The sequence below is a fragment of the Ailuropoda melanoleuca genome, chromosome 17, assembly GCF_002007445.2.
Source record: "Ailuropoda melanoleuca isolate Jingjing chromosome 17, ASM200744v2, whole genome shotgun sequence".
NCBI lineage: Eukaryota > Metazoa > Chordata > Mammalia > Carnivora > Ursidae > Ailuropoda > Ailuropoda melanoleuca.
The window spans coordinates 2,428,729-2,452,479 of NC_048234.1; the positions used below are offsets into that span (position 1 = coordinate 2,428,729).

At 57.8% G+C, this 23,751-nt stretch overlaps 2 protein-coding genes across 2 annotated transcripts; both read left to right on the plus strand.

The window, feature by feature from the left end:
* Positions 1 to 4: 4 nt before the first annotated feature.
* WRAP53 (WD repeat containing antisense to TP53) lies at positions 5 to 11,138 on the plus strand. The gene is made up of 10 exons (XM_002924438.4): positions 5 to 1,571; positions 1,744 to 1,842; positions 2,092 to 2,203; positions 8,817 to 8,905; positions 9,128 to 9,218; positions 9,320 to 9,452; positions 10,005 to 10,213; positions 10,419 to 10,522; positions 10,627 to 10,761; positions 10,852 to 11,138. Exons 1-10 carry the CDS (start codon positions 808 to 810, stop codon positions 11,096 to 11,098), a joined length of 1,983 nt encoding a protein of 660 aa, XP_002924484.3. The 5' UTR covers positions 5 to 807; the 3' UTR covers positions 11,099 to 11,138.
* Positions 11,139 to 12,854: 1,716 nt separating this feature from the next.
* Positions 12,855 to 17,341, plus strand: LOC100469018 (ephrin-B3). The gene is made up of 5 exons (XM_002924439.4): positions 12,855 to 13,035; positions 15,196 to 15,488; positions 15,681 to 15,773; positions 15,884 to 15,988; positions 16,409 to 17,341. The coding sequence occupies exons 1-5, from the start codon at positions 12,914 to 12,916 to the stop codon at positions 16,816 to 16,818; spliced, it is 1,023 nt and encodes a 340-aa protein (XP_002924485.1). The 5' UTR covers positions 12,855 to 12,913; the 3' UTR covers positions 16,819 to 17,341.
* The last annotated feature ends 6,410 nt before the right edge of the window (positions 17,342 to 23,751 follow it).

Below are 23,751 nucleotides of genomic sequence, written 5' to 3' on the forward strand. Positions count from 1 at the left end.
CAACCCCCGCGAGGCTCCTGGCACAAAGCTGGACAGTCGCCATGACAAGTAAGGGCAAGCAGTTCGCCGGCGGGCGGAGGCGATGGGAATAGAGTCCGAGAGGAGGGCAGGGAGACAGTCGGGATTCTCGCCGTGTTGGTGGTGTAGCTACTCGACGCTGGGGAGGGGAAGTTCAACAGGCCAGAGCTGTGAAGGCGGAATTGGTGGATACCATTTTAGAAGACCCCTGGCACTGTGTCAAATATGAAGGTGGAAGGAAGAGGGTCCTTTGCACTTGTCATTCCTCTCCCAGATAGCTGGATAGTTTCTTCTCAGCAGCTAAAACGTGTCCTTTTAGAAAGGACTTCCTTAATATCCGAATCCAACGAACTCACTCAGATACTCTGTATCACACCATCTTGTTTAATTTCCTTCCCAGCCCCAATCTTTTTCTGCAAAGATTTGTTCCTTGCCTTAAATACACAGCAGCGTAAGCCTTCGGGGGCAGAGACCTTGTCTATTATCTGATTCATTGTTGTATTTCTCAGTGCCTAGTACAGTACGGGGTAGCAAGGAAGAGCTCAATAATAACCACTGAATGAATGAATGAAAAGAGACGGAAGTCTGAGGAATTTGGCGGATTGAGAAGCAAAAGAGGGTCAAAACCTGTAAAAATCAAACATAGCGCTAGCGCCCTCTGCAGGTGAGGGGGGAGTAGGAGCTTTACGAGTGCCGGAGGGAGACGGCAGGCGGAGCTCAGGCACTTCTCGCCGCGGCAGAAGCTCTCGGACTACAACAGCCAGCAGCCACCAGGAGCCCCACGGCTTGATGGGAACTGTAAACCTGCGTGACCTGTTACGTGCCTGCCCCGCCCCTCCCGAGGGTCGCCCGCGAAATCCGATCCGGGATGCGGAGGTCCAATGGAAAGGTGGGGCCAAATCCCGCGAGAGCGAGCGGCTCTTGGTGACCGACCGGGCTGAGGGACGCCGTGCTCGCATCATCTGCGTGTCCACCTGTCCGGCTCGTCTCCCGGGGGTCTTCCGCCCCCTCCCGGAAGAAGGAGGAAGGCCCCGGCGGGTTCTCCAGGTCCGCTTCCGGGAGCCCAGTGAACTTGGGGGCCGCTGCACCGGCAAGGCGGCTGGTAGCCCACGGGACGAGGGTTGCGGCCGAGGCCGGTGCCCGCGCTTCCTCGGCAGCATGAGCGCGCCGGAGACGCCCGGGTTAGCCCCGGACCGCCTTGCTGTGGACCAGGCCCCTGCTCCCGCCCGCCTCTCTCCTCAGGCTTCCCCGACGGATGAAAATACGGACCCCGAACTGTTGCCACCACCAGCTGCTGGGGAAGATCCGCCCCGCTCGTCCCCGGATCCCACGGCTGGTTCCCAGGAGCCGGGGGAGGGCGGCTCAGTTTCTGCCTCCACCGCCCCGGAAGCGGGCCTCGCTACTCCTAACGAGTTGAGCCCTCGAATCGAGGAGCCAGAACTTTGTGAAAACGTGAGCCTTCCTGCAGAAGAAGCGAAGGGGCCAGAGTCGAGGCCTGGAGAGGCCGTGGAAGGTGTGTCTGGGGGCCCCGCCCCGGAGGACGAGGGATACACGTAAGTGGTGATGGCAGGGCCGCGGGGGCCCAAGGAGATCGGGATTCGGAGGAGCGTGGAAGTGCACTACACGCGTATCCGCCCGTCCTCAGCCCCGCTTCTGGGCCCCCCTCAGGCCTCCTTCCTCCTTGCTTTGCTGACCTAGGTTTACTGTCCCCCATATTCCTTCCAGCACTTGGAACTACAGCTTTTCGCAGCTACCTCGGTTTCTCAGTGGTTCCTGGTCAGAGTTCAGCACCCAACCCGAAAACTTCTTGAAAGGCTGTAAGTGGTAAGTAAGGATAATGGGGCAGGGAGATAACCGTGCTCAGGATTTGCACCGTAAAACAACCCCAGTAATCTGGGAGAAGGAGTAAGAGTTCCTCGTGGGCGGAGCTTAAATTTCATCTAGGATTATGTGTCTTGTGCTTTCCTCAAGGCTTTGGGAGGGTGGGGGCTTACCTACCCCAGGCTCAGTCTTCACCGCGCACTTGGAAAATAGAGCCCTGTCCAGCTTTCTAACTCTTTCCTATTCCTACAGGGCTCCTGATGGTTCCTGCATCTTGACTAATAGTGCCGATAACATCCTGAGGATCTATAACCTACCCCCGGAGCTGTACAATGAGGGGGAACAGCTGGAATATGCAGAGATGGTAAGGGTAGGGGCTACCTGTGCCCCTTCACCTATGCCACACATTTCAGCTCTTTGCATAGATGGAGAAGGTTGAATCCACGTTTCCTGTTCACACACACAATGTTTCTTCATGAATGTCCATAGGTGGCACTTTCTAGGCAGGATGTGAAGTTTAAAGAGGTGTCTGTCCTTCTTTAGTTGTGACTATGTGTTTTCTGTAAAAGAGTGGTGGGTTTTTCAGGGCAGTATTCAGTTGACTCACAGATGTTTATTGAATGACCGCCAACATAGCAGTTACTGTGTGTGGCACTGGGATACAGTGTTGAAGGAGGCAGTTGAAGAGCTGGTTTGCTTTCTCATGTGGCAGCTAGACAACACGCATGTAAACCGATAAATAACGAGTTCATCATGCGTTATGATAAATGCCGTGAAGGAAAACAACAGAATGAGAGGGACTAACTAGAGGAGACCACTTCAGATACGCTGGTCAGGGAGGGGCTCTCTGAAGAGGAGACATTTGAGCTGAGACGTGAAGGATGATGGGATCAGTCGTGTGAAGAGCTGTAGAAAGAACACCCCAAGAAGAGAAAATAACATTACAGAGCCACAGAGTGGGGCAGGAGCTTTGTGTGTTCTGGGAACAGAAGGGAGGCCAAGAGTGAAGTTGGGAGGATTCATTAGCACGCGTCTATCATGGTCCGGGTGGGAAACGGTGGTGGCTTGGGCTGGGGTGGCGGCGGGGGAAATGGCGGTGGGTGGATTTGAAGTGTATTTTGTAGGATGTGGAGGTCAATTGGATGTGAAGGTGCAGGGAAGGAAGCAATCAAAGGTCCAGGTGCTTGCAGCTGGGTAGGTGGGAAGGAAACAGGTGTGAAGAGGTACTGGGACAAGTCAGGCATGTTTAAATCTGTGCGGCGTGCACTAAGGGAGAAATGGGGACTGAGAGTGTACTTTGGGCAGTGGGGTACCTGGTGTCTTCTAGCGGATTCAGTCTCGAGTGTAGCCGGAGAAGGAGAGGGCTCTAGCAGAGCCCCGAGTGCTCCAGCAGACAGAGTGGAGGGCAGGAGGGGCGACAAAAGTAGAGGCAAAGAGTCAGGTCTAATGCTGTTGAGGGTGAGACAAGTTTAGAGAATGACCCAAGAAGACATTAGTGATCTTGGCAAGAACACTTTCAGAGGAGTGGGAGGCAGAAGCCAAGTAAGGCAGGGAAAGAGGAGGTAGAGACGATTCTTTGGAAAGTTTTCTTGTGGAAGGGAGTTGAGAAATGGAATGGTGACCAGAGGGCATATGGGGCCAAAGAAGGGTTAACGGGGTGCTTCTGCAGGGTCAGGAATAACCCAGTAGACAGGGAAGAACAGATGCTGGAGGTGAGAGGGTCCCTGAGCGGCTGGTTGGGGACAGGATCCGGAGCACGGCAGAGGACTTCGTTAGGTGCAGAGTCCTCTTGCAGTAGGAAGAGAGGCAGCAGCTCGGGGACGGGAGGATTTCCTCATCTCGCTTGACTTCTCAGTGAAGCATGAAGGGAGGTTATAGGCTGAGGGAAGGGGGTCTGTGGGGAGAGCGCAGTAGATGTGAATGATTGGTCCCGGGGAGTCAGAAATCAGAGGCAGCAAGGATCGTGGTAGCGTTGCTGTTCTGTGCTCAGGGCCCACTGGAAACTTGCTGCCACCCGTTACAGTGAGGTCTGGTGACTTCATTGTGCATCTCTCCCCAGCAAGTGAACGGGCTGTATTTTCTCGGTTTGTGAAGTGACGATGAGCAACATGGCACCCAACTCACAGGGTAGTTGTGAGAATTAAAAGGATTAACGTAACGTGTATGAACCGGTGCCCGTTTTGAATTTGGTAAACGCCAGTCATTGGTATTAGTTGAGTCAAGCGTGGAGTAGGAGGACGGTCGGACTGGGGTTTGCCAGAAGAGAAAGGCGAGGGTGTCCTGAGTGTCTGCAGGCGGGTGTGTGGAGTTAGTTGAGTCGAATGTAGAGCAGGTAAAGAAATGGGCTGTAAAGGCGTTTCTGATGGGGCAGAATAACCGTGGTGGTAGGAGCAGAGCAAGTCAGCCGCAGAGGCTGGAGACGGGAGTCAGAGATTGCGGTAGGACAAGGCCCGGGACTCGACTGTGGGAGTGACGGCCGGTGACAAGGGAAGGCCATGGCTGCGGGTGCTCCGGAAGTCAAGCACTGGGAGAGGCCAGAGTGTCGGAGGGCCCCGCTTGTTCTTTCATTGATTCATTTGGTGAACACGTTTTTGTTGAACACGTCCTACAGGTGCTGGGGGTTAGTTGGGAGCAAAACCAGACACAAGTCCCCGTCCTCTTTGCGTGATAGTTTATAATCCAGTGCGGGGAATAGGGAATAAAGAAACAACCAAGTAAAAGATGCACCTGACAAGTGGCGTGAAGAAAAATAAAGCAAGGAAGAGGATTGAGGCAATTGACTGCAATTTTAAAAAGCATGGTCGGGGAAGACCTCGCTGTTAAGGTGACATTTGAGCAGAGACGTGAAGGAAGGAAGGAAGGGAGTGAACCGAGCTGATGTCCTGGGGGAGAGGATGCTGGGCACAGAGGGGAGCAAGCTGTTAGGTGCCAGTGGGCATGAACGTCACCGAGCACCGCAGGAGGGTCTGTGGGCTGTGAGGCAGGGAGCCGGTCCTGCCTCCCTGCACTTGCCCCTGGGTCTTGAGGCAGAAACCGGTGGTGTCTCAGGGCCAGGCGGCGCGCCGGGCCCTCCTTCAAGAGCCCAGGAGCGGGCCTAATGAGAAGAGCCTGTGGAAACGCGGCAGGCTGGGAATGGGTTGCACCAGCTGGTTTATGAGAAGCGGGAATGTTAGAAAGGGGAAAAGCCATCATTGGCCAGCACTCTAGAAAAGTCAGCCCTTTGCATTTTTGTCCATTCTTTCCAAGCTTCCAAACACAGAAGCTTTTTACATGGTTGTGATCCTATAGCAGATGGTTTGGGGGACTGCCTTTTTATTTATTTTTTTTTAAAAGATTTTATTTATTTATTTGACACAGAGACAGCAAGTGAGAGAGAGAGACAAGCAGGGGGAGTGGGAGAGGAAGAAGCAGGCTCCCAGCAGAGGGGCCTGATGTGGGGCTCGATCCCAGAACCGCCAGGATCACGCCCTGAGCCGAAGGCAGACGCTTAACGACTGCGCCACCCAGGCGCCCCCGCCTTTTTATTTTTTAACAGTCTTATTCTAAGTGGTTTCCAATGTGCTTTGGTCTCCATAGTCACGTGTCCTGGTGTCCGATGCTGCTCTGGGCACCTCTGTCAGGCATTCCCGTACCTAGTCTCCTGTTTCAGACATTTGGGTTTCCAGGATTTTTGTATCATAAATTATTCAGTGATCATCTTCATGTGTTTTGATGGTGATTCTTTTCATAAGAGAGATTTTATGAGTAAGAAATATTCCGGGTCAGGAGTATCAATATTCGTTTCACGTCTTGTGATACAGGTAGCCGACTTGTTTTCAGAAGCTCGCGTGCTTTTTGTTTTTGATCTGCTGTTAGCAGTCTGAGTGCACCAATCCATCACAGCTTCACTCGTTAGAGGATTTCGCTTTCTGTGTCTGCAAGCTCAGTATGTGGAAGTGGACACAGTGTCGGTGGGGAAATTGGGGGAGGCCAATTTTGAGTATTTCCAGATATCTGTTTCTTCTTCTCAACATAGTCTCCTAATTCCTCTCCTCCCATCTCTGACTTTTCACAGAGCTTTCTGGAACTCCCCTTCCTAACTCCCCAGCCTCAGCCCTGAGTGCTTTCCCTACACTGAAGCTCTTGCCCAAGGCCTTCACCCCCTCTAGCCCTGTCCGGGGGAGACCACACATCCTCTGTGCCCTGCGTATCTCAGGTTCCGGGCCAGGGCTGTCCTTGTTCCTAAAGGCTATATTCAGATAACTGCGCTCTCTCTTTGTAAAAACTTTTACTTTGAGGCTTATGCTGTCTGAGCCTCCTTCATCCACCAAGGACATGGACACCTCATGGCTCTCCTGTGCACCCCAAGTCTTTCCACCATCTTGGTGACCTCGGGTATCCAAACCAGAAACCCGGGTCTCATCCTTTAATCTTCCTTTTCCCTGACTTCCACATCCAGTGAATTACCAGATTCCATCGAGTCCCCTTAATCTTTCAGATCCATCTGCTTCTTCCCACTCCACTGCCCCTGCTTTAATTTGGGTCTTATTATTGGGGCCCTTATGTTACTGGAACAGTTTCCTGTCTTTGTTTGCTCATTAAGACATTTGTCATTGACTGCTAAGAATATACTAGGTGTTGGGGAAACTGGTGAGCCAGACAGATGTGATTCTTGCCTCCTCAGGTGGGCGTGGTGTGGTGTGAGGAGCACGGAGGGCTGTGGGAACCTGGAGTGGGGCACCTTGCTCTGCTGAGGGGTTAGGGAAGGCCTCCCAGTGGAAGAAGCAGCTAAGAGACCAGAAGGGTGATTAGGATTCAGCCAGAAGGAGTTGTTGGGGGAGGTGAAGGGAGAACATTCCAGACCTGGACGCTAGTGAAAGCCTACAGATCGAGGGTATGGTGAATTGGCACCTTCTGGGGACTGGGAGTCAAAATGGTGGGATGTAGAGATTTTAAAGGAGTGAGTCTAGAGGGATGAGCCGTGAGAGGTGAGTAGGGGTAGCCACCTGGCAAGGAGATTGGGGCTTATACTGAGGGTTTTGTGGACTCATTAAATGTTTTAAGCAGGAGCATGATGCTGGACAGAATTCCAGTGTAACAAGGTCTCTAGGGCCTGCACGTGGCGGCAGCACGGAGAGCAGACGGGCAGGTTGGAGTGTGAGGGTGTGGGGGGAGGCCTGGAGACTTGCGGTGTCACAGCGACGCTAGCAGGAATGCAGCGGCTTTGCGTGGACTGGAAGGGTGTGCACACGTTTGGGGAGCCCCAGGAGGCGGGCCTGGCGAGGTTCGTGTCGCTGGCCCCTGTTTGGTCGTACACGGGCTGGATCAGGAGTGGAAAGGGAGTGAAGAGCTGTAGTGGTCAAGGCTAGTGCTCAGATCGGAGGCTTAGACATTTGAATGTGGAGCCCAGGGGGAGCAGTAGCTTTGAACGTGGGTGGGAGCTGGGTCTGTCACAGACCAGCCGAGTTCGAGGTGCCTGTGGGGTGTGCGCGTGGAGCTGTGTGCTGGGTGGTCTGATAAGTGGGTTCGGAGTGGAGACGGAAGTCATGGGGCCATGGCGTCACGCTGAGGGCCAGCAAATAACTGACAGGACGGTCACCCAGATGTTTGGAAGAGTTCCTTCACATCAGTGAGGAAGAGGCGACCTGGTAGAAAAAGGAGAAGTTATGAAGAGGTGTGCTTACGCGCCCAGCGAGCACAGGTCACCACGACAACGCGGGTTTATCCCACAGCGGCATTCTCTTTCGCGGCCTTCAACTGAGAAGAAGTTGAAGGTCTGGCAGTAGCAGGAGGACGCCGAGCAACAGGCTCTGACAGGCTGCCGGTGGGAGGGTGATTCGGGATGGGCACTTCCACCCGAGTGTGACTAGCGGAGGTGGTGACATGCACGCCATAGAGCCTAGTAACGTAGCAGAACTTGCAGAGCCGTCCTGGCACATGTGCTCCAGAATGTTCAAAGCACACCCGCCCAAATACGGAAGAACACTGGGGACGGTCAACAGAAAAGGATAGTGAGCAGGGTACTGTCCGGCCTCGAAGATGCCTGAGTTAGAGCTCAGTGTGTCACCGTGGTTACGTCTCCCTGTCCCAGAGGGAGGCTCCCGTCTGGCACCATTGGTATTAAACGTAAACGTCTATGCAAGGCAACGGTAGACTGGTGGGTTTTTGTATGAATCTGTTTCTTTTTAAGATTTTTACTTATTATTTGAGAAGAGCATGCGAGCGTGCATGTGCAGAGGGGGAGGGAGAGAAACAAGCAGACTCCGTGCTGAGCTTGCAGCCTGACACGGGGCTCGATCCCCGGACTCTGAGATCATGACCTGAGCTCAAATCAAGAGTTGGACACTCACCTGGCTGAGCCACCCTGGCGCCCTTCCCTGTGGGAATGTATTTCTAAAGAGGTGTATGAGAACGATGAATTTGAGATAGTGTTTACCTCTGAGGGAGGGTTTCCTTGGGAAGAAGCTGTTTTATATTTTATTTTTTAAGCTGGTTGGAGGACTTACAGGAGTTTTTAAAATACTTCTTTGTGGGGCAACCCTCTCGGGTCCCCTCCCTCTTCGGGAGATTTGTACCGTCGCTCCATAAACTTCGTTTTGCTGCCCACCAAAAAAACCCCAAACAGCAACAACAACAAAAACCCTCTTTGCATGTTTGAGCCGTTCAATAATTTCTTTAAAGGATCAACGGGCATCTAGTCGGCGTTCGGTAAGCATTGGTATCAGTGGTTGGTTCTTGGCTTCTGTGTTGGGATATTCTTTGCTTCTTCCTAAGTGTTTAGAAAGCAAAGGATAAACCTGTATGGGGTTTGGTGGCCCAAGTCCGTCTCACCCTCGAGCACTGAGATCAAGATTCTGTTCTTCATATTAATACCGCCTGCCTTCTGCCTGGTTTGGTGCCAACAGACAGTCCCCCACCCGCCGTCATGAAAATGCTAGAGGCACAACTCTGCCTCCTATTCCTGCCAGTGACCCAGGCATCCCTGCCTCTCTGTCCAGGCCCCCGTCCTTCGCATGGTGGAAGGCGACACCATCTATGATTATTGTTGGTACTCTCTGATGTCTTCAAGCGAGCCAGACACCTCCTAGTAAGTGATGGCCTTTGCCTGCCCTCTGCCTTCCCTTCCCTTCCCGTCCCCCTGCCTCAGTTTCAAGGGGACTCTCTACTGAGAGGGAGCTAGGGGCGGCCAGGGGTCTCTAGGGGAAGACAGCTTGGCATACCCTACAGGATGCAAGCAGGAGGGCCGGTCAGTTGGCTTCCTCCCCTTCCTTTGACAGCACCGGGACCTCAGTGTCCGTGTCTCTCTCAGCGTGGCCAGCAGCAGCCGGGAGAACCCCATTCACATCTGGGATGCATTCACTGGAGAGCTCCGGGCTTCCTTCCGGGCCTACAATCACCTGGTAGGGACCTCCCCGCCCAGGACTCATCCTGGCCCCGAGCTCCCTCCCTGGGGACTGCCGAGGCTCTGGTAGGCCTGTTTGCAGTGCTTTTCTGCCTCTAGGACGAGCTGACGGCTGCCCACTCGCTCTGTTTCTCCCCGGATGGCTCCCAGCTCTTCTGTGGCTTCAACAGGACCGTGCGCGTCTTTTCCACGGCCCGGCCTGGCCGTGATTGCGAGGTCCGAGCCACATTTGGTAAGCATCTGTGCCTCCCAGGGGGGAAGGAAGGAGAGGGCGCTGCCTCATCCAGAGGGGCCTCGTGTGAGCCAGGGGGCCAGCATGGCCCATCACCTTCGGGACAGCCCAGCGAGGCAGGCTGTACTCAGCAGGCAGAGGAGAAGACAGGTTTAGGGAGGGGGTGGAACTTTCCCAGGGTCAAGCTCCATGGTGAGGAGCTGCTGCACTCCTGAGCCCGGGCCCTGTTGGCTGTGTCCCTTCCACTCTCCAAAATCTTGGTCTCTCTAAAAATTGGAGGTGAAGCTGATTTCATTTTCCTATAAGCCTTCAGCTTCCCATCTCTCCAGGAAGACACGAATTTGAGAAGGAAAACAGTCTTGAGTACTTAGGTCCTTTGCGGGGATGGAAGGGTCTGGGGAGCCTCGGAGGTCTTTATCCTGCTGTGACCGATGGGATAGGGGAGGCCTTGATTCCCAGCTTATGGGACAGGAGACACAGATGCACCGCTGGTTAGCCCGTTCATGTCAGGTGTGCTTTCCCTCCGCCCGACTTCGTTCCTTCCCTTTCTAGCCAGAAAGCAGGGCCAGAGCGGCATCATCTCCTGCATAGCCTTCAGCCCAGTGCAGCCCCTCTACGCCTGCGGCTCGTACGGCCGTTCCCTGGGTCTGTACGCCTGTGACGATGGCTCCCCTCTTGCCTTGCTGGGAGGGCACCAAGGAGGTGTCACTCACCTCTGCTTTCACCCCGATGGCTACCGCTTCTTCTCAGGAGCCCGCAAGGTAGGGTCACGTCCTGAGATTCCAGAGACGGTGCACAGAAGGCAGCATGGAGATGTAGTCCCTGTTGTGTTGGGGGGCGGACGTGGGAAAAAATTAACCCAAGGGAAGGGAGCATCTGTAAACCTTGAGGGAAGCAGCGGTGTTTGGGGGTGGAGAGGGTGGGCGGGGGAGGGACGGGCTCCAGGCCCTCCTGCTCTGTCTCCAGGACGCGGAGCTGCTGTGCTGGGACCTCCGGCAGCCTGGTCATCCTGTGTGCTCCCTGAGTCGAGAGGTGACCACCAATCAGCGTATCTACTTCGACCTGGATCCGTGAGTGACCGGGTCCTTCCTGCCCAGGGTCCCAAAGCCCCGGGTGTGAGGGGCCCCTGCCCCAGGGCTGACGACTCCACGTCAACAAGCGCTCTCTTCCCCAGGACGGGCCAGTTCTTGGTGAGCGGCGGCACTAACGGGGCTGTGTCCGTGTGGGACACCAGCGGGGCTGGACAGGAGGGGAAGGCTGAGCCCGTGCTGAGTTTTCTGCCCCAGAAGGACTGCACCAACGGAGTGAGGTGATCTGTCACTTCCGTGGATCTTGGGGCTCAGGTTGGGGAGGGCGGGGAGGTGCTGACACGCCCTACCCGCCTCGTCTCTCCCTGCAGCCTGCACCCCAGCCTGCCGTTGCTGGCGACTGCCTCCGGTCAGCGTGTGTTTCCCGAGCCCACGGAGAGTGAGGACGAAGGGGAGCACGAGGTGGACATTCCCCTGCTTTCCATGCGCCACATCCACCTGGAATGTCAGCTGCAGCTCTGGTGGTGTGGGGGGGCCCCAGACGTGGGGATGGCGGATGCTCACCAGGGCAAGAAGGGACAGGGAGGGACCGAGGAAGGTGGGGGCGAGTTTACATAAAAAGGTTTTATACGGTGCTAGAGTCTTTGTGTCCTTTTTTTCGGGAAGCACATGATGGAGATGGGGCCGGGAGGGGTACCCGTGGGCTCGCTTGTCCAGTAGCGGTAGGGGCTGGCATATTGTTCCCCAAACCAGGGTTGAGAGGTGGGACTAGGCGGGAGCCAATAGGGCTGCTGAGCTTGGTGTGAAGTCAAGTGAGTGGGGGTGGGGCCTCATGCCATTGACTGGCGGGTTGCTAGGCAACTCGGTAAACTGAAGGGGGGAACCTGTTTGAAATCTCACTCCCAAGGTGGGGGCGGCAGGGGTCAGGGTGAGCGTGGCTGAGCAGGAGTGGCAGGCGCTGCGTGTCAGACTGCGGGGTGTGACTGCGTGAGACAGTGACAGACAAGACACCCGCTCGCTCGCGCTCCACACTAGTTCCCACCACCCCGCAGCAGGGACCATTACTCAGCTCTGGGGGAAGGGGAGCGGGAGCACCCGCCTCTCCTCCCCTGGACTCCCCCAGGAGGCAGGCGACTGAGTAGCCAGAGTCAAGGACACACACGAGAGAGTAAAGGTGCCGAGGAGCCACAGACGTCACATTCTGTATTCCCGCTAGATGCGGGACCAGGGCGGGAGCGGCTCAGCCGGCCGCTGTCACCGGTCCTGTGTCTCCATTTATCCGCTTGCTTTGGGGGTGGGGGGCGACTGTGTTATTTCAAGCAGTGGCTGCTCCCCACCCCCAACCTCGCCAAACACTGAGAAGGGGGCCCCCGAAGAGCCCGCGGGCAGGGGATCTGACGTGGGACCTCAGCATCAGAGCGAGGGGACTGGAGGCCTGCGACGGCGGAGCGGGGAGAGGAATGTCACCTCTGCCCAGAGGTGCTGAAAGCGAGGGTTCTTACACCCGAAAAGGCGAATTCTCCTCCCTTCCCCCAGGATAATTGGAAACAGCCCTTCCGGCTGATGTGGGTTTGGGGCTATAGGTACTCCCTTTCCTCTCCCCCAGCCCCGGTTCTCCCCGCCGCCAGGCAGCGAGGGCCCCAGTTTACCCCCTGAACTCTTGCCTCGCACCCAGTCCCAGGTAACGGGACAGGGCCCGGGAGGAGGAGTGCGGCGACCCGGGCCCGGTGTCCGCCTGTATCGCCCACACCCCGTGTGACCTTGGGCCAGTCTCGGCACCCCACCCCCACCCCGAGCCTCAGTTTCTTCATCCCTACAATGGGGGCCCTGTGGCTCTGCCCCCTGCTTCACACAGGTAGTCGTGACGACCAACTCAGCCCACTTTGTAAAGTGCGGAGCCTTCAAGGTTATTACTATTCTCTCCAGACCTGCCGGGAGCCGCGGCGGCGTTTTGGGCTGGGGTGGGGGGGCGGGGGGGACGCCATCTACACGAGGAGGACCCGCCGCTGCCTGACACCCCCACCACGCAGAACGCAAAGTTGCTGGCCTACCTCAGGGACCAATGTCCTTGCAGGAGGGATGGGAGGCGACATTCCGAAACAGACGTGGGGGTGGCAGAAGTGGGAACAACCGAGTAACGTGAATCACGTTGCACAAGAACGTGCAGTGTCTAAAAAGACCGGGGTCCAATAATGCCAAAGGGAAAGGAGTGCACGCGTGCATGTGTGTGCAGATGCTCCCGGATTACACGTGAGAGGCGGCTTCTGGGGCCACCTGGGGGGCTGGGAGTGCTACTCTGGCTGAGGGCTTGGAGCCCCCTGCTCTGCACACACCGCCGTGGACGCACGAGTTTCAGAAGCTGTGCGNGGTCACCGCAGGGGGCGAGCGACTTTGGGGGAGTTGGTGCCCCGCCCCCCAGGCCTTGGCGGGGTCATGGGGGCCCCCCGTTCTGGGCCGGGGGGCGTGCGAGTCGGGGCCCTGCTGCTGCTCGGCATTTTGGGGCTGGTGTCTGGGCTCAGCCTGGAGCCTGTCTACTGGAATTCGGCGAATAAGAGGTAAGTGGCCCCGGGCTGGGGAGACCCCACACCCTTCGGGCAGGGAATAGGGGCGCTTTGGGGATTGGGGGGGCTGGCTCTCGGACCTGGGAGGAGGCCGGAGGGAGGGGTGCTAGTGCTCTGATGCGAGCTGATGGGTAACGAGACAGAGGTGATCTTGGGAGCCAGACTCCTGGGTCGCAGACAGACAGAGCTGGATGTGGGTGACGACAACCATGTGTCGGGAGTTGGAAGGACCCCACAGGGGCAAAGATCCGAAAGTTCCTGGGTAGCCGCCGCAAGGGCGGTAGAGTGGTTTTTTGGGTTTGTGAGAGACTTGTGTCCTGTCGGGGGCTGGGCTTGGAGGGAGCCTGGTTAATGTCAGCTCTCGGGAGAGCCGCTGAGTAGGTGCCGCTGAGGGGAAGGGCAGGGTGCCTCCCTCCCCAGAAGGGACTCAGTGTAGACGAGGGAAGGGAAGGGGGCTCCGTGTGGGGGCTCTGGGGACAACTCACCCAAGGCTTCTGGACTGTGTCCACACCGTCTGTCCCCTAAGTCTTGCCCACAGCCAGAGGGTCAGCGAGCCCTTGGCGGATGGAGTTCCCAACCAGAAGATATTCCTGCCTTCCTGGCTTGGAGACTTTTTTTTTTTTTCCTGGAAGAAGGCTGGAGCCCCTTTTTTCTCTCTTGTATCTAGAGTCCTGAGGACTCCCTTGCCCCCTCCCCCATCTTTGCTGCAAACTCTTCCATCAGACCCTCTGTTCCCTGGCATGCTTGCTTTGCTCTGAAAAAAGGCCAGGGGTCACATGAAACTTCAAGTCACACTGGGTAGGACGGAACCTTTGGGAGGTCTTCCAGGTCCCTGGCCTCCATGCAGAGCCTGGTCCCCACTAGCAAAAGAGTTCTGTGTTTTGCAAACTTCCCGCTTCCCTGGGGAGGCTGTGTGAGGCCATGAGAAGGGGAAGGGGTGGGCTTTGGAGCCCACCCCATTCTAGGTCTTAGTCCTGGCTCTGCGGCTCTCAGCTGTGTGGCCTTGGGCACGCCACTTAACCTTTCTGAGTTTGTATTCTCAGTCCTTACACCTTTTATGAGGATTAGAGAGCTAAGGTGTTTGAACATATTACGTGCTTATTAAAGGAGAACTGGGATTATTGTCTGTCTTCTCTTGACTTCCCAGCCTCCCTCCCTGCTATGTCTCTTTGGGTATCATCTCAAATATCTTTTCCAGTCTGCTACCCACCAGCTCCCAGCTGCAGTTTGAATATCAGGTGCAGCCTGAGGATGTAAGTTAGGCTTATTCTGATAGGCTTGAGCAGAGGGAGGTAGGGTGTTCTGGGGGCTCCTTGGGATGTGGGGTGGGAGGGAGGGGGTCGCTTGGGAGTCTGGGAAGATACTGAGCAGCAGTCCCCCCGGGGACCCAGCTCTGAGACCCTGTCCCCATTCATGCACAGGGAGGGGCTGCAGTCACAGGCTGGTGGCTGCCTGGGCAGAGGGAGGCATGGGCTTGTGGAGGCTGTGGTTAGGAAAGTCAGTTCAGAGCAATAGGGCACTTTCCCTAGGAAGTCTGAGCCCCAGGGCAAGAGGGGTACTGAGCAGGGAGATGTCTGGGGCAGCTGGCCCCCAGACCCTGCTTCCCGTTAGTCTCATCGAGGGCCATTGCCAGACCAGGCATTTAACTCCTTGTCACATTGCCCAGCTAACTTGGGACACTGGTCCGGATTACCCTCCACACTCGGCACCCCCCCAACCCCCACCCCTCCTGTGCCCTGAAATCCCTCCAATTCAGTGGTGGCCTGGGGGAGGGGAGGCCTTGCCCCCATGGTTGACTGCCGTGCAACAGTGAAATCACCTGGGATGGGTGGGCTGTGTGGTTCCAGAGAGGCCAGCTCCTTGGTAACTGGCATCCTGTTGCCATGGCAACAGGGCTAGTGATGGAGCAAGAGATGGCAGTGTGCTGTGCGTGTGGTGAGGGCGGGCTGGAGAGTGCATTTGGGCCCACCAAGGGGCCGGAGACCTCTGAGCCTGGCTTCCTGCTGCTTCCCAGTCCATAGTGCCTGCCCTGTCAGAACAGACTTTCCACCCAGACGAAGCCTGTCCTGCAGGGATGTGGGGTGAGGGAGGCAAAGCTCCAGGGGGCCAGACCTCTGACACCTCTCCTTGTCCACCTCACCCTCCTCTTGACAGGTTCCAGGCAGAGGGTGGTTACGTGCTGTACCCTCAGATCGGGGACCGGCTAGACCTGCTCTGCCCTCGGGCCCGGCCTCCTGGCCCCCACTCCTCTCCTAATTATGAGTTCTACAAGCTGTACCTGGTCGGGGGTGCCCAGGGCCGGCGCTGTGAGGCACCCCCTGCCCCAAACCTGCTCCTCACTTGTGACCGGCCAGACCTGGACCTCCGTTTCACCATCAAGTTCCAGGAGTATAGCCCTAACCTCTGGGGCCATGAGTTCCGCTCGCACCACGATTACTACATAATTGGTACTGCTGGGCAGAGGGCAGGGTCCAGGGGGAGGTGCCCCCAAGACTGAGGGCAGAGGAGGAGCCCAGAGAGACCCCTGATCCCGCCCCCCACCGCCGGCTGCCCTGGGAGATGTCAGGGCCTGGGAACGGGGACGGAATAGGGGCTAGGCTCTGGACTGCCAACCTCTCTCTTTGGCTCTTCTCTCTCAGCCACGTCAGATGGGACCCGGGAAGGCCTGGAGAGTTTGCAGGGAGGCGTGTGCCTCACGAGAGGCATGAAGGTGCTTCTGCGAGTGGGACAAAGTGAGTGGGGGCTGGCGCACAGCCGGGAGCTGAGGGAGGGTGGGGTAGTCCCATATTGGTCAGGGGGCTGCCGTCTCAGCCCCTCTCTCTTGGGTCTTCCCCATCTCCAGGTCCCCGAGGAGGGGCTGCCCCCAGAAAGCCTGTGTCTGAAATGCCCATGGAGAGAGACCGGGGGGCAGCCCACAGCCTGGAGCCTGGGAAGGAGAACACGCCAGGTAGGAACCAGGGGTCCAGCCTCCTGCCTTCCCCCCGCCTCCTCTGCTCTCGGACCCCAGCTGCCCTGCCTTCACCCTCTCCCTCTGCCTTCCGTGTTGGGGGGGGGTGATACAGGAAAGAGAAGAGAGGATGGGAGGCTGGGAGGGGAGTGAAAGCCAAATGAGGAAAAGACTCAATTAGAACTAATTAGCCAATTCAATCAGAGCTGTCAGAGAAGTGGGGAAGACTACTTGGCACCGAGCTGAAGGGCTGGACACACCTGGATTCTGAGTGGGATTCGGGAGGAAGGGGAGGTGGGGTCCCCAGGGGGCTTGGGCACTGCTGGGGAAGCCCATGGGGACCCCCAAGGCTGGGTGTCCAGATGCCCAAGTGGCTCCTTCAGCCCCCCCCTCTTTCCTCCTTCACCCCTTCCCTGCCAGGTGACCCCACCAGCAATGCAACCTCCCGGGGTGCTGAAGGCCCCCTGCCCCCTCCCAGCATGCCCGCGGTGGCTGGGGCAGCGGGGGGGCTGGCGCTGCTCTTGCTGGGCGTGGCCGGGGCTGGGGGTGCCATGTGTTGGCGGAGACGGCGGGCCAAGCCTTCGGAGAGTCGCCACCCTGGTCCTGGCTCCTTCGGGAGGGGAGGGTCTCTGGGCCTGGGAGGTGGAAGCGGGATGGGGCCTCGGGAGGCTGAGCCTGGGGAGCTAGGGATAGCTCTGCGGGGGGGTGGGGCTGCAGACCCCCCCTTCTGTCCCCACTATGAGAAGGTGAGTGGTGACTATGGGCATCCTGTGTATATCGTGCAGGATGGGCCCCCCCAGAGCCCTCCCAACATCTACTACAAGGTATGAGGGCTTCTCTTACTTGGCTCTCCCGGATCCAGCCCTTCTCGGGGGTGCGCTTCCAGCTTAAGTCACAGTTGGAGGGACACCTCTAGCATCCCCTCGGCCCCTTCACCCCACGAGCTCCCGTGCCCCTGCTGTTGTGGACCCCTTCCCCACGTTTAGGATTCCTGAAGACTCCTGCCCTCGGTTGGCCGCGTGCGGCCCCGCAGAGACTCAGCCTCCTCTTCTGCCCATGCCGGCCATGCCCCAGCCGGCCTTGTGCCCCCCACACACCCGGAGCTAGGGGCGGGGACAGTCTGTCTTTTGGTCGGCACCTCTTCCTTTCTGCCTCTCACTGTTTTTCTCTTCTTTTCTCTTCTCTCTCGTATTCTCTCTCTCTTTCTCTCCTGTCTCTAGGTCTGTTCCTCTTCCCTAGCATCCCCCTCCCTGCGTCTCCTCTTACCCTCTCGGCTTCCTCTCCTCGGCCTCTCCCATCTCCCGGGTGGGGGGACGCAAGCACTCCCCCCTCAGCTCCCTCTTCTGACCTCTCTTACCCACCGTTCCCCTCAGTCTGCCAAAAATGGGGGCCTTGATGGGGAAGGCTCGGGCCCTCCACCCCAGCTCCGGGCGCAGGCAGCGGGGCCTCCTTCTCTGCCCTGCCCCGGGCCTGGACATTCTCGCTCCGGCCCACCTGGGGTGGTTGGGTCGCGCCAGCTGCCGTGAGAAGAAGTGTCCTGTTTTGTCAGTGGCCACTAGCAAGATCCCACCCGGTCGGGACACGCATGTGGATTTGGTCTGATGCGAAACGGGCCGCTTGGGACAGGAAGTGACTTGCTCCAGACAAGAAGTGCCCGGGGCCGGTGGAAGCGCCCGGCCGAGGGGCAGGAACGGAGCAGCAGGAACTGGAAGTGCCTTCATCCAGGACAGGAAGTAGCGCTTCTGAAATAGGAAGTGGTCTGGCTGGAACTCCAAGTGGCTTAGTCTTGGGGGGCGGGGGTGGGGGCGGCGGCCGGTTCTTACTCTGTGGAGAAGTTGGGGGGGCAGGAAGAACTTCCTGTTTCAGGAGGAAGCTGGAACGGACTGACTGTTCGAAGACAGGGTGGACTGAGGAGGATTTTCCTAGTCTTCAGTGGCACTTCCCGGGACCTCCCTTCCCCGTTCCCTGTGCTGCTTTTAGGACAGCTAAGGTGACTGCCAGTCAGCTGTGGCAGGCCCAGTTTGTCTTGTTCTTCTTCCCTCTCCCCACCCCAGTATAATCTCTGTTAATCAACAGGACTATCCCAAGAACCCACGTGTTGTCCCCAGTAACCCAGAGGGCTGTCTTGTTCGTCACATCGTCCACTTCCTCGTCCCTTCAGACTCGACACAGCTCCCTTCTTAGTGACCAAAATGGTGGCCTACTGACTGGTCTAGCGGACGGTGGTACTTAGCCGCTGCCGCTGTTCCCATAGCGACCAGCTTGTACCTCTGCCTGCCCCGTAGTGCAGTGCGCAAATTGGGTGTTGCCTTCTTTTCCTCCCAGCTCAGTTTCGTTAGATCAGAGCTGCCCTTGGGCACCACGTCGGCCACCTCCATCACCAGCCAAGATGGTTACTTTGTCCACCAGAGGTCAAGTCATCTCTCTGGTGCTGTAGTTCCCAGCTCCTTCCTGATTTTTCTAATCGCTCCTTCCAGAGAACAGGAAGTTGATATTGCCATGGGGGAGGTGGCGGGGTATGGCCGTCACCTCAATAGTTTTACTGTAAAAGGGAAATTTGAACAACAAAAACCAAAAAAAATAAAAATAAAAAACTTCAAAAGTTGACAAGAAGGCTGGAGAATGACTGGGCATGAGTTGGGACAGAGGTTGGATCACATGGAGCCAAGGGGGAGGGGAGGGAGCCGGTTGGGTTGGAGGGCTGAGGGGGGCAGTACGGGGTGGGGAAGGGTTACTGGGCTGGGGGACAAGTCCGAGGAGGGCAGCCGCCTCCAGGGGAGGGAGAGAGGAACCCAGGCCAGAGCGGGGGTTGCCAGTGCATCCAACGGGGATGTTGGTGAACCCTCGTTCACACGTGTCTGTTGCTACACCAAAGCACCAGAGACATGGCAAGTCGCAGTCAGAATCAGTGGAAGAAACATGTTCACGGGCTCAGTCTACTCCCTACCACCCCTGCCCAAGGCACCTCTGACTCGGGGAGTTTTGCTGTTGGAGACCAGTGTGGGGAGAAGTGGTGTGATTGCCCAGAAGACTCAGGCTCGGCCCATGGCTCCCTGTGTGCCCATAACGCAGGCTCTTCCCTAAAAAACCCTGGGTGCCCAGCCCCCTAGACTCAGCCCCATTCTCCAACCACAAAAGCAACTGTCAGGAGCACCGCAGGAGCCTGTCGGCAGGGGTCACAACCTCTGCCCTGCCAGCCCCTCCCCTGACTTCAGGTCCCCTCCCGCTGTCTCCCATCTGCCTGGAGGTCAAGGGGTCCTCCTGCCCCACTCTGTCCAATGGGACCCCTGCCCCTCCCCCTGTCTCAGCAAGATGCCCGGGTCCTGAGAGGTGCGGGAGCTCTAGGAGGGGAGCTGCCAACTGAGGCCAGGTGCTGGACTGTCTGGAATTTACTCCTGTCCTTCCGAGCCCACACTGAGGCAGCCGGAGGTGGGGAGGCTTGAGGGGGGTGGAAGGGCTGGTCCCTGCCCCTTAGTGGGGGTTGGTTGTCATAGCAACATCCCCTTCTCCACACAATGGGAAGCCCCCCTCAGCCTCCCGCGTGGATGGAGCCGACAGCCCCATCGCTGGCTATCAGCCTCAGGGACTTGGCAACCGTCACTATGGCAACCCAGAGCCCAGCAACAGGGCCCAGTGAGAAAGGGAGGGGTCCAAGACTGGGGCAGGGCTGTGTGTGTGAGGGGGCAAGGGAGCGAGGGGGAACCACCCCCGTGCCCAACAGACATCTAGAGGCACAGGTGGAGGGACAAGAGGGAAGAGAAGTGGGGATCGTCTCGGTGACAAACACCTCGCCAGAGCAGCCAAGACATCATAACACGCTGAGAGACAGGAAGACACCTGGGGACAGAGGCACAGCTGGGGAGAGGAACAGCACATTCTGCACAACATCCCGGGACACACCCCCTCGAACGCTGGCATCTCGGACTCTCCCCCCTCCGCACGCACAGTGACAACACAGGACTTGCAGCCTGCCACATGGGTAGCTCTCGAGCTGTTCGAAAGCACTGGTGACTTCCACACAGAGCCACACATGTCATCCTATTCCCTTTCTGGGTCCAAACACGCCCCCATGCTCTCCAGGTAACTGTACGTGGAAGGCATTCATTTTGTTGTTGTCGTTTGCTTATTCGCTCAACATGCTATGAAGTGTCTACTTTGTTCCAGGCACTGCTTCGGGCCCTAGGAAGACAGAGTAAATGCAGCCAAGTCCCTGCTTTCCCCAAGCCCACGTTTGGGTGGGGGACACCCTAATAACATTTCTGGCAGTGACGGGAGATATAAAGAAAACGGAGTCACAGGATGAAGAGGAGGGAGACTAACAGGGAGATGCTTTAGGTCAGGAGGTCAGGAAGGTCCCGCTGAAGAGGTGACCTTTGATTCTGACCGTGGGTGATGTGGAGGAAGGCGTGCTCTCTGGGAAGGGCACACCCCACAGAAGGGACAAGTGAGATCTCGGCATGTTTGGGGAAAGCGAGAAGGACCTCACAACCTTGTGTTGTGATGTGTCCTGTCCCCAGGTGTGTCCTGTCCTTCCGCAGCCTCGGCCTGGAGGGGACCTAGTCACACAGGGTCTAGAATCCACATTTAGGAAGTTGGTCTATCTCGGTATTCCTTTTCCCCCCTTTGGGTGCTGTGCGTGAGTTGTGTTTTCCTCAACTACATTCTAAGTGCTGGGAGGGTGAGGAAGATGCTCTGAGCTTTGTGGGGGCCATGGTACAGCTGCTCGTAAGGGGTCTAGAGCGGGCAGGCAGAGAGGAAGTCAGGGAACCCAGAGACCTGCGGTAAAGCCAAAGCTGCCCGCCCATCCCGAACAGCAGAGGCTGTCCTGGGGGCTGTGCTGCAGACAGAGGCTCGAACCTTGCAGGACACGAATTAGGTGGAGGCGTGTGTGTGTGTGTGTGTGTGTGCGCGCGCGCGCGCGCGCGTGCTGTGTGGGGAATCGCGACCAGGGGGTACCCCCTTCCCCGAGGGAAAGTTTCAAGATCTGCAGGCAGGCTGCGAGAAATGCCGCAGGGTGGTCTGGAGGCAGGGGGTTGGCTGGGATAGGCTCCGAGAGTTGGGGGCAGCATGGAAAGGAGCAAACGCGGGGCAGGAGGAGGAGAGCCGTCTGAAGAGGTAGCAGGGAAGGCGGAGTCCTGAAGGGGGTTCTCAGGGGGCCAGGCCCAGGGACCCCCTGGTTCCCATGGGGTACTGAAACATTTGGGGTCCTGGTTCTCCCTCTTCCCTAGAAGCTGGGGCACCAGCTCCCTCCAACTCCAGGGCACCGCTGCTGGTGGTGGCAGTGAGACTGAGCAGCCTCGGGGGGCGGCAGCTGGTGAGTGGGGAGGAATCTGTGTGCTCAGCAAACAGCAGCCTCAGTGCCCGGTGGCTGCCTCCTCCCTCATCAATCAGCCCCAGCCAAATGTCCTTGGATTCCCACCACCCCAAGGGGACTGGGGCTGGGCCAGGGTCCCCAGGAGAGTGAGATGGGGATGGGTGGGAGGAGGTGGGGGGTGGCTTGGCTTCCCATCTCTTGGACTCTGTTCCTTCTCTTCTCTCCTGGAAGCTCTCAGCTCCTCGTGTCATGGAACGGCTCTCTCCTGGCCCCGACCATTTGTGAGGGCATCAGCTACAAATCACCTGCGGGGGTCTGCTGGGGGAGCAGGGGGGAAGAGGGATGAGTCAGGGCTGAAGAAGAATGTATTCTGGTTCTCACGGGACCTGCCCAGGGCACGGTCAGCAGGAGGCTGCTGGCAGAGGCCCTGTCCCCCCCAGCTGCCCTCTCCATCCCTGACGGATGTTCCGGACAACAGGCTGAGACCCCGACTCCCTGAATGTCCTCTCTTCCCACCTTCTCCCGGCCCCCAGCCCTCCCTCTCTGCTTCCCGCCAAGATCCAGAGGTCCAGCCTCCAGCTCACCCCAGATCTGCTGCTCCCCACTGGGGACTGAGGCCTCTAGACCTTAGCCTCCGGCTCACTCTCCCCCTCCTCAGCCCTTGCTCCCCTCAGGGACCCAGGCGTCCTGCCCACTCCCTTCACCATAACAACCATTCTTTGGGAGTTGCTTAAGACTTTAATATCATTTCATAGTCAGCTAGTTAGAGAAGGTTGGGGGCACAAAGAGACTGGGGTGGGCAAAAGACGGCCAAGGTAGGGGGGAAGCAAGGGAAGAGTCCCCCTCTCTCCGTGGAGATGGCTCTGAGACATCAAATATTGACAGTGAGAGAACAGAACTTATTAAATCTGGGACAGGGGTGTGTGTGGGGAGCTGTGGGAATGGCCGGATGCCTGGGTTCTGAGGGGAATGAGGGTCTGGGAGGAGGGAAAGGCTTGAGGCTGGGGGATGCAGTAAGGGTAAGGGTCTCGCGGGTACAACTCTTCTGTCCCTTTCCTTTGGCGGGTATTGCGTCTTGGTGGCCTGGCTGTTGCTCAGCTGGGCCCGGAGCCCCTGGGGACAAGCCCCAGTGGCAGCTGTGGTTGGTTCCCCTTCAGCCCTTCCCCCTACCTCCACCTCTGTTGACGAGCTTCAGCACGTTTAATCGGATTGAGCAGTAATTAGCAAAGCGAGATGTTTGATTACCTATTTAGCATAATGTAGGGGGCTGGGATCCCTAGGCATAGCCAAGGTTGGGGGGGCAGTCAGAAGAGAAATGGGGTCTACACAACGTTCCTTTCCTGTGGGAGCCATGAGCCCTGCCTCCCCTCGAATCTGCACTCCTTTGGGACTTTTCCCTGGGGGATCGGACGGATCGCGTCACCTGTCTGCCACCCACGGCCTATTTGGTTAGCGGATCACCCACTTAGCCCTGCTTGCTGTGCAGCTAGCTGGTTTGGGGCGTGGCAGGACCCCTCACAACTTCAACCCTTGTCTTCAGCAATAGGATTTTGGCCTGGGTGTCCCAAATCAGAGCCCAGAGGCCAACCTTAAGGATAACGGGGCGGGGGGTGGGTGGGGGTTCTGGAGGTCGGGGAATGTCAATACTGAAAATCAGGACAGGTGGGATGGTGAGGTCAGGGTTGGGTGTGGATGAACCCAGGGCCCTTCAGGAGTACCCGAGACAGCCGAGCCTTGTAGTGCCACACTGCCATAATGACACCCGTCAGGTGTGAACACCGACCAGAAAAGGGGGAACTGAGGTTCCAGCTCCTCCCCCTCCTCATCCAGGAAAGAAAATGTCATCAATTTAGCTCCTCATGGAAATGTAATCAGTGGGCTCACTGCTGGCTTTGTCTTAATTAGGCACTATTGATGGAAGCAGGGAGGGTGCCTTCCCATCCCCCTGACTTGGCTTCCTCGCTCCAGCTTCTCCCGCCACAGGTAGAGCCCAGGGTTCCAGGCGCCCCCTCTGCGGCCCCGGGCCCACAGCGCCCCCTAGCCCCAGCTGAGGTCTGCCCCCCACCTCTCACGCCCCCTCTCCTCTCGCTTCCCCAGGATTCAGCCTTTGTTCTCACGGAGAGCCGAGCCCCTCCCCGGCCCGGTCACCTTCCCCAGGGAGTCCCCGCCTCCCGTTCCCCCCAAAACGGGCGACGCTTCCCAGAGCCAATCCCCAGGTTCCAAAAATTCCAGTTCCGTTCTTCCCTGCCCTCCCCTGCCCCGCGCGGCCCGGCGCTCCTAGACCCCGGTCCGAGCGCAGACAAGGGAAAACGAGCGGGAGGGCAGGGGTGCTCCAGCCCCGGTTTTTCCCCCGGACCCAGCTGCAGCCACGGCTGCCTCGAAATCCTGGAGCGCCTTCCAGAGCGCCGACCAGCCCCGCAGGCGGGACGCCGGGCGCCACCTGCCGGCC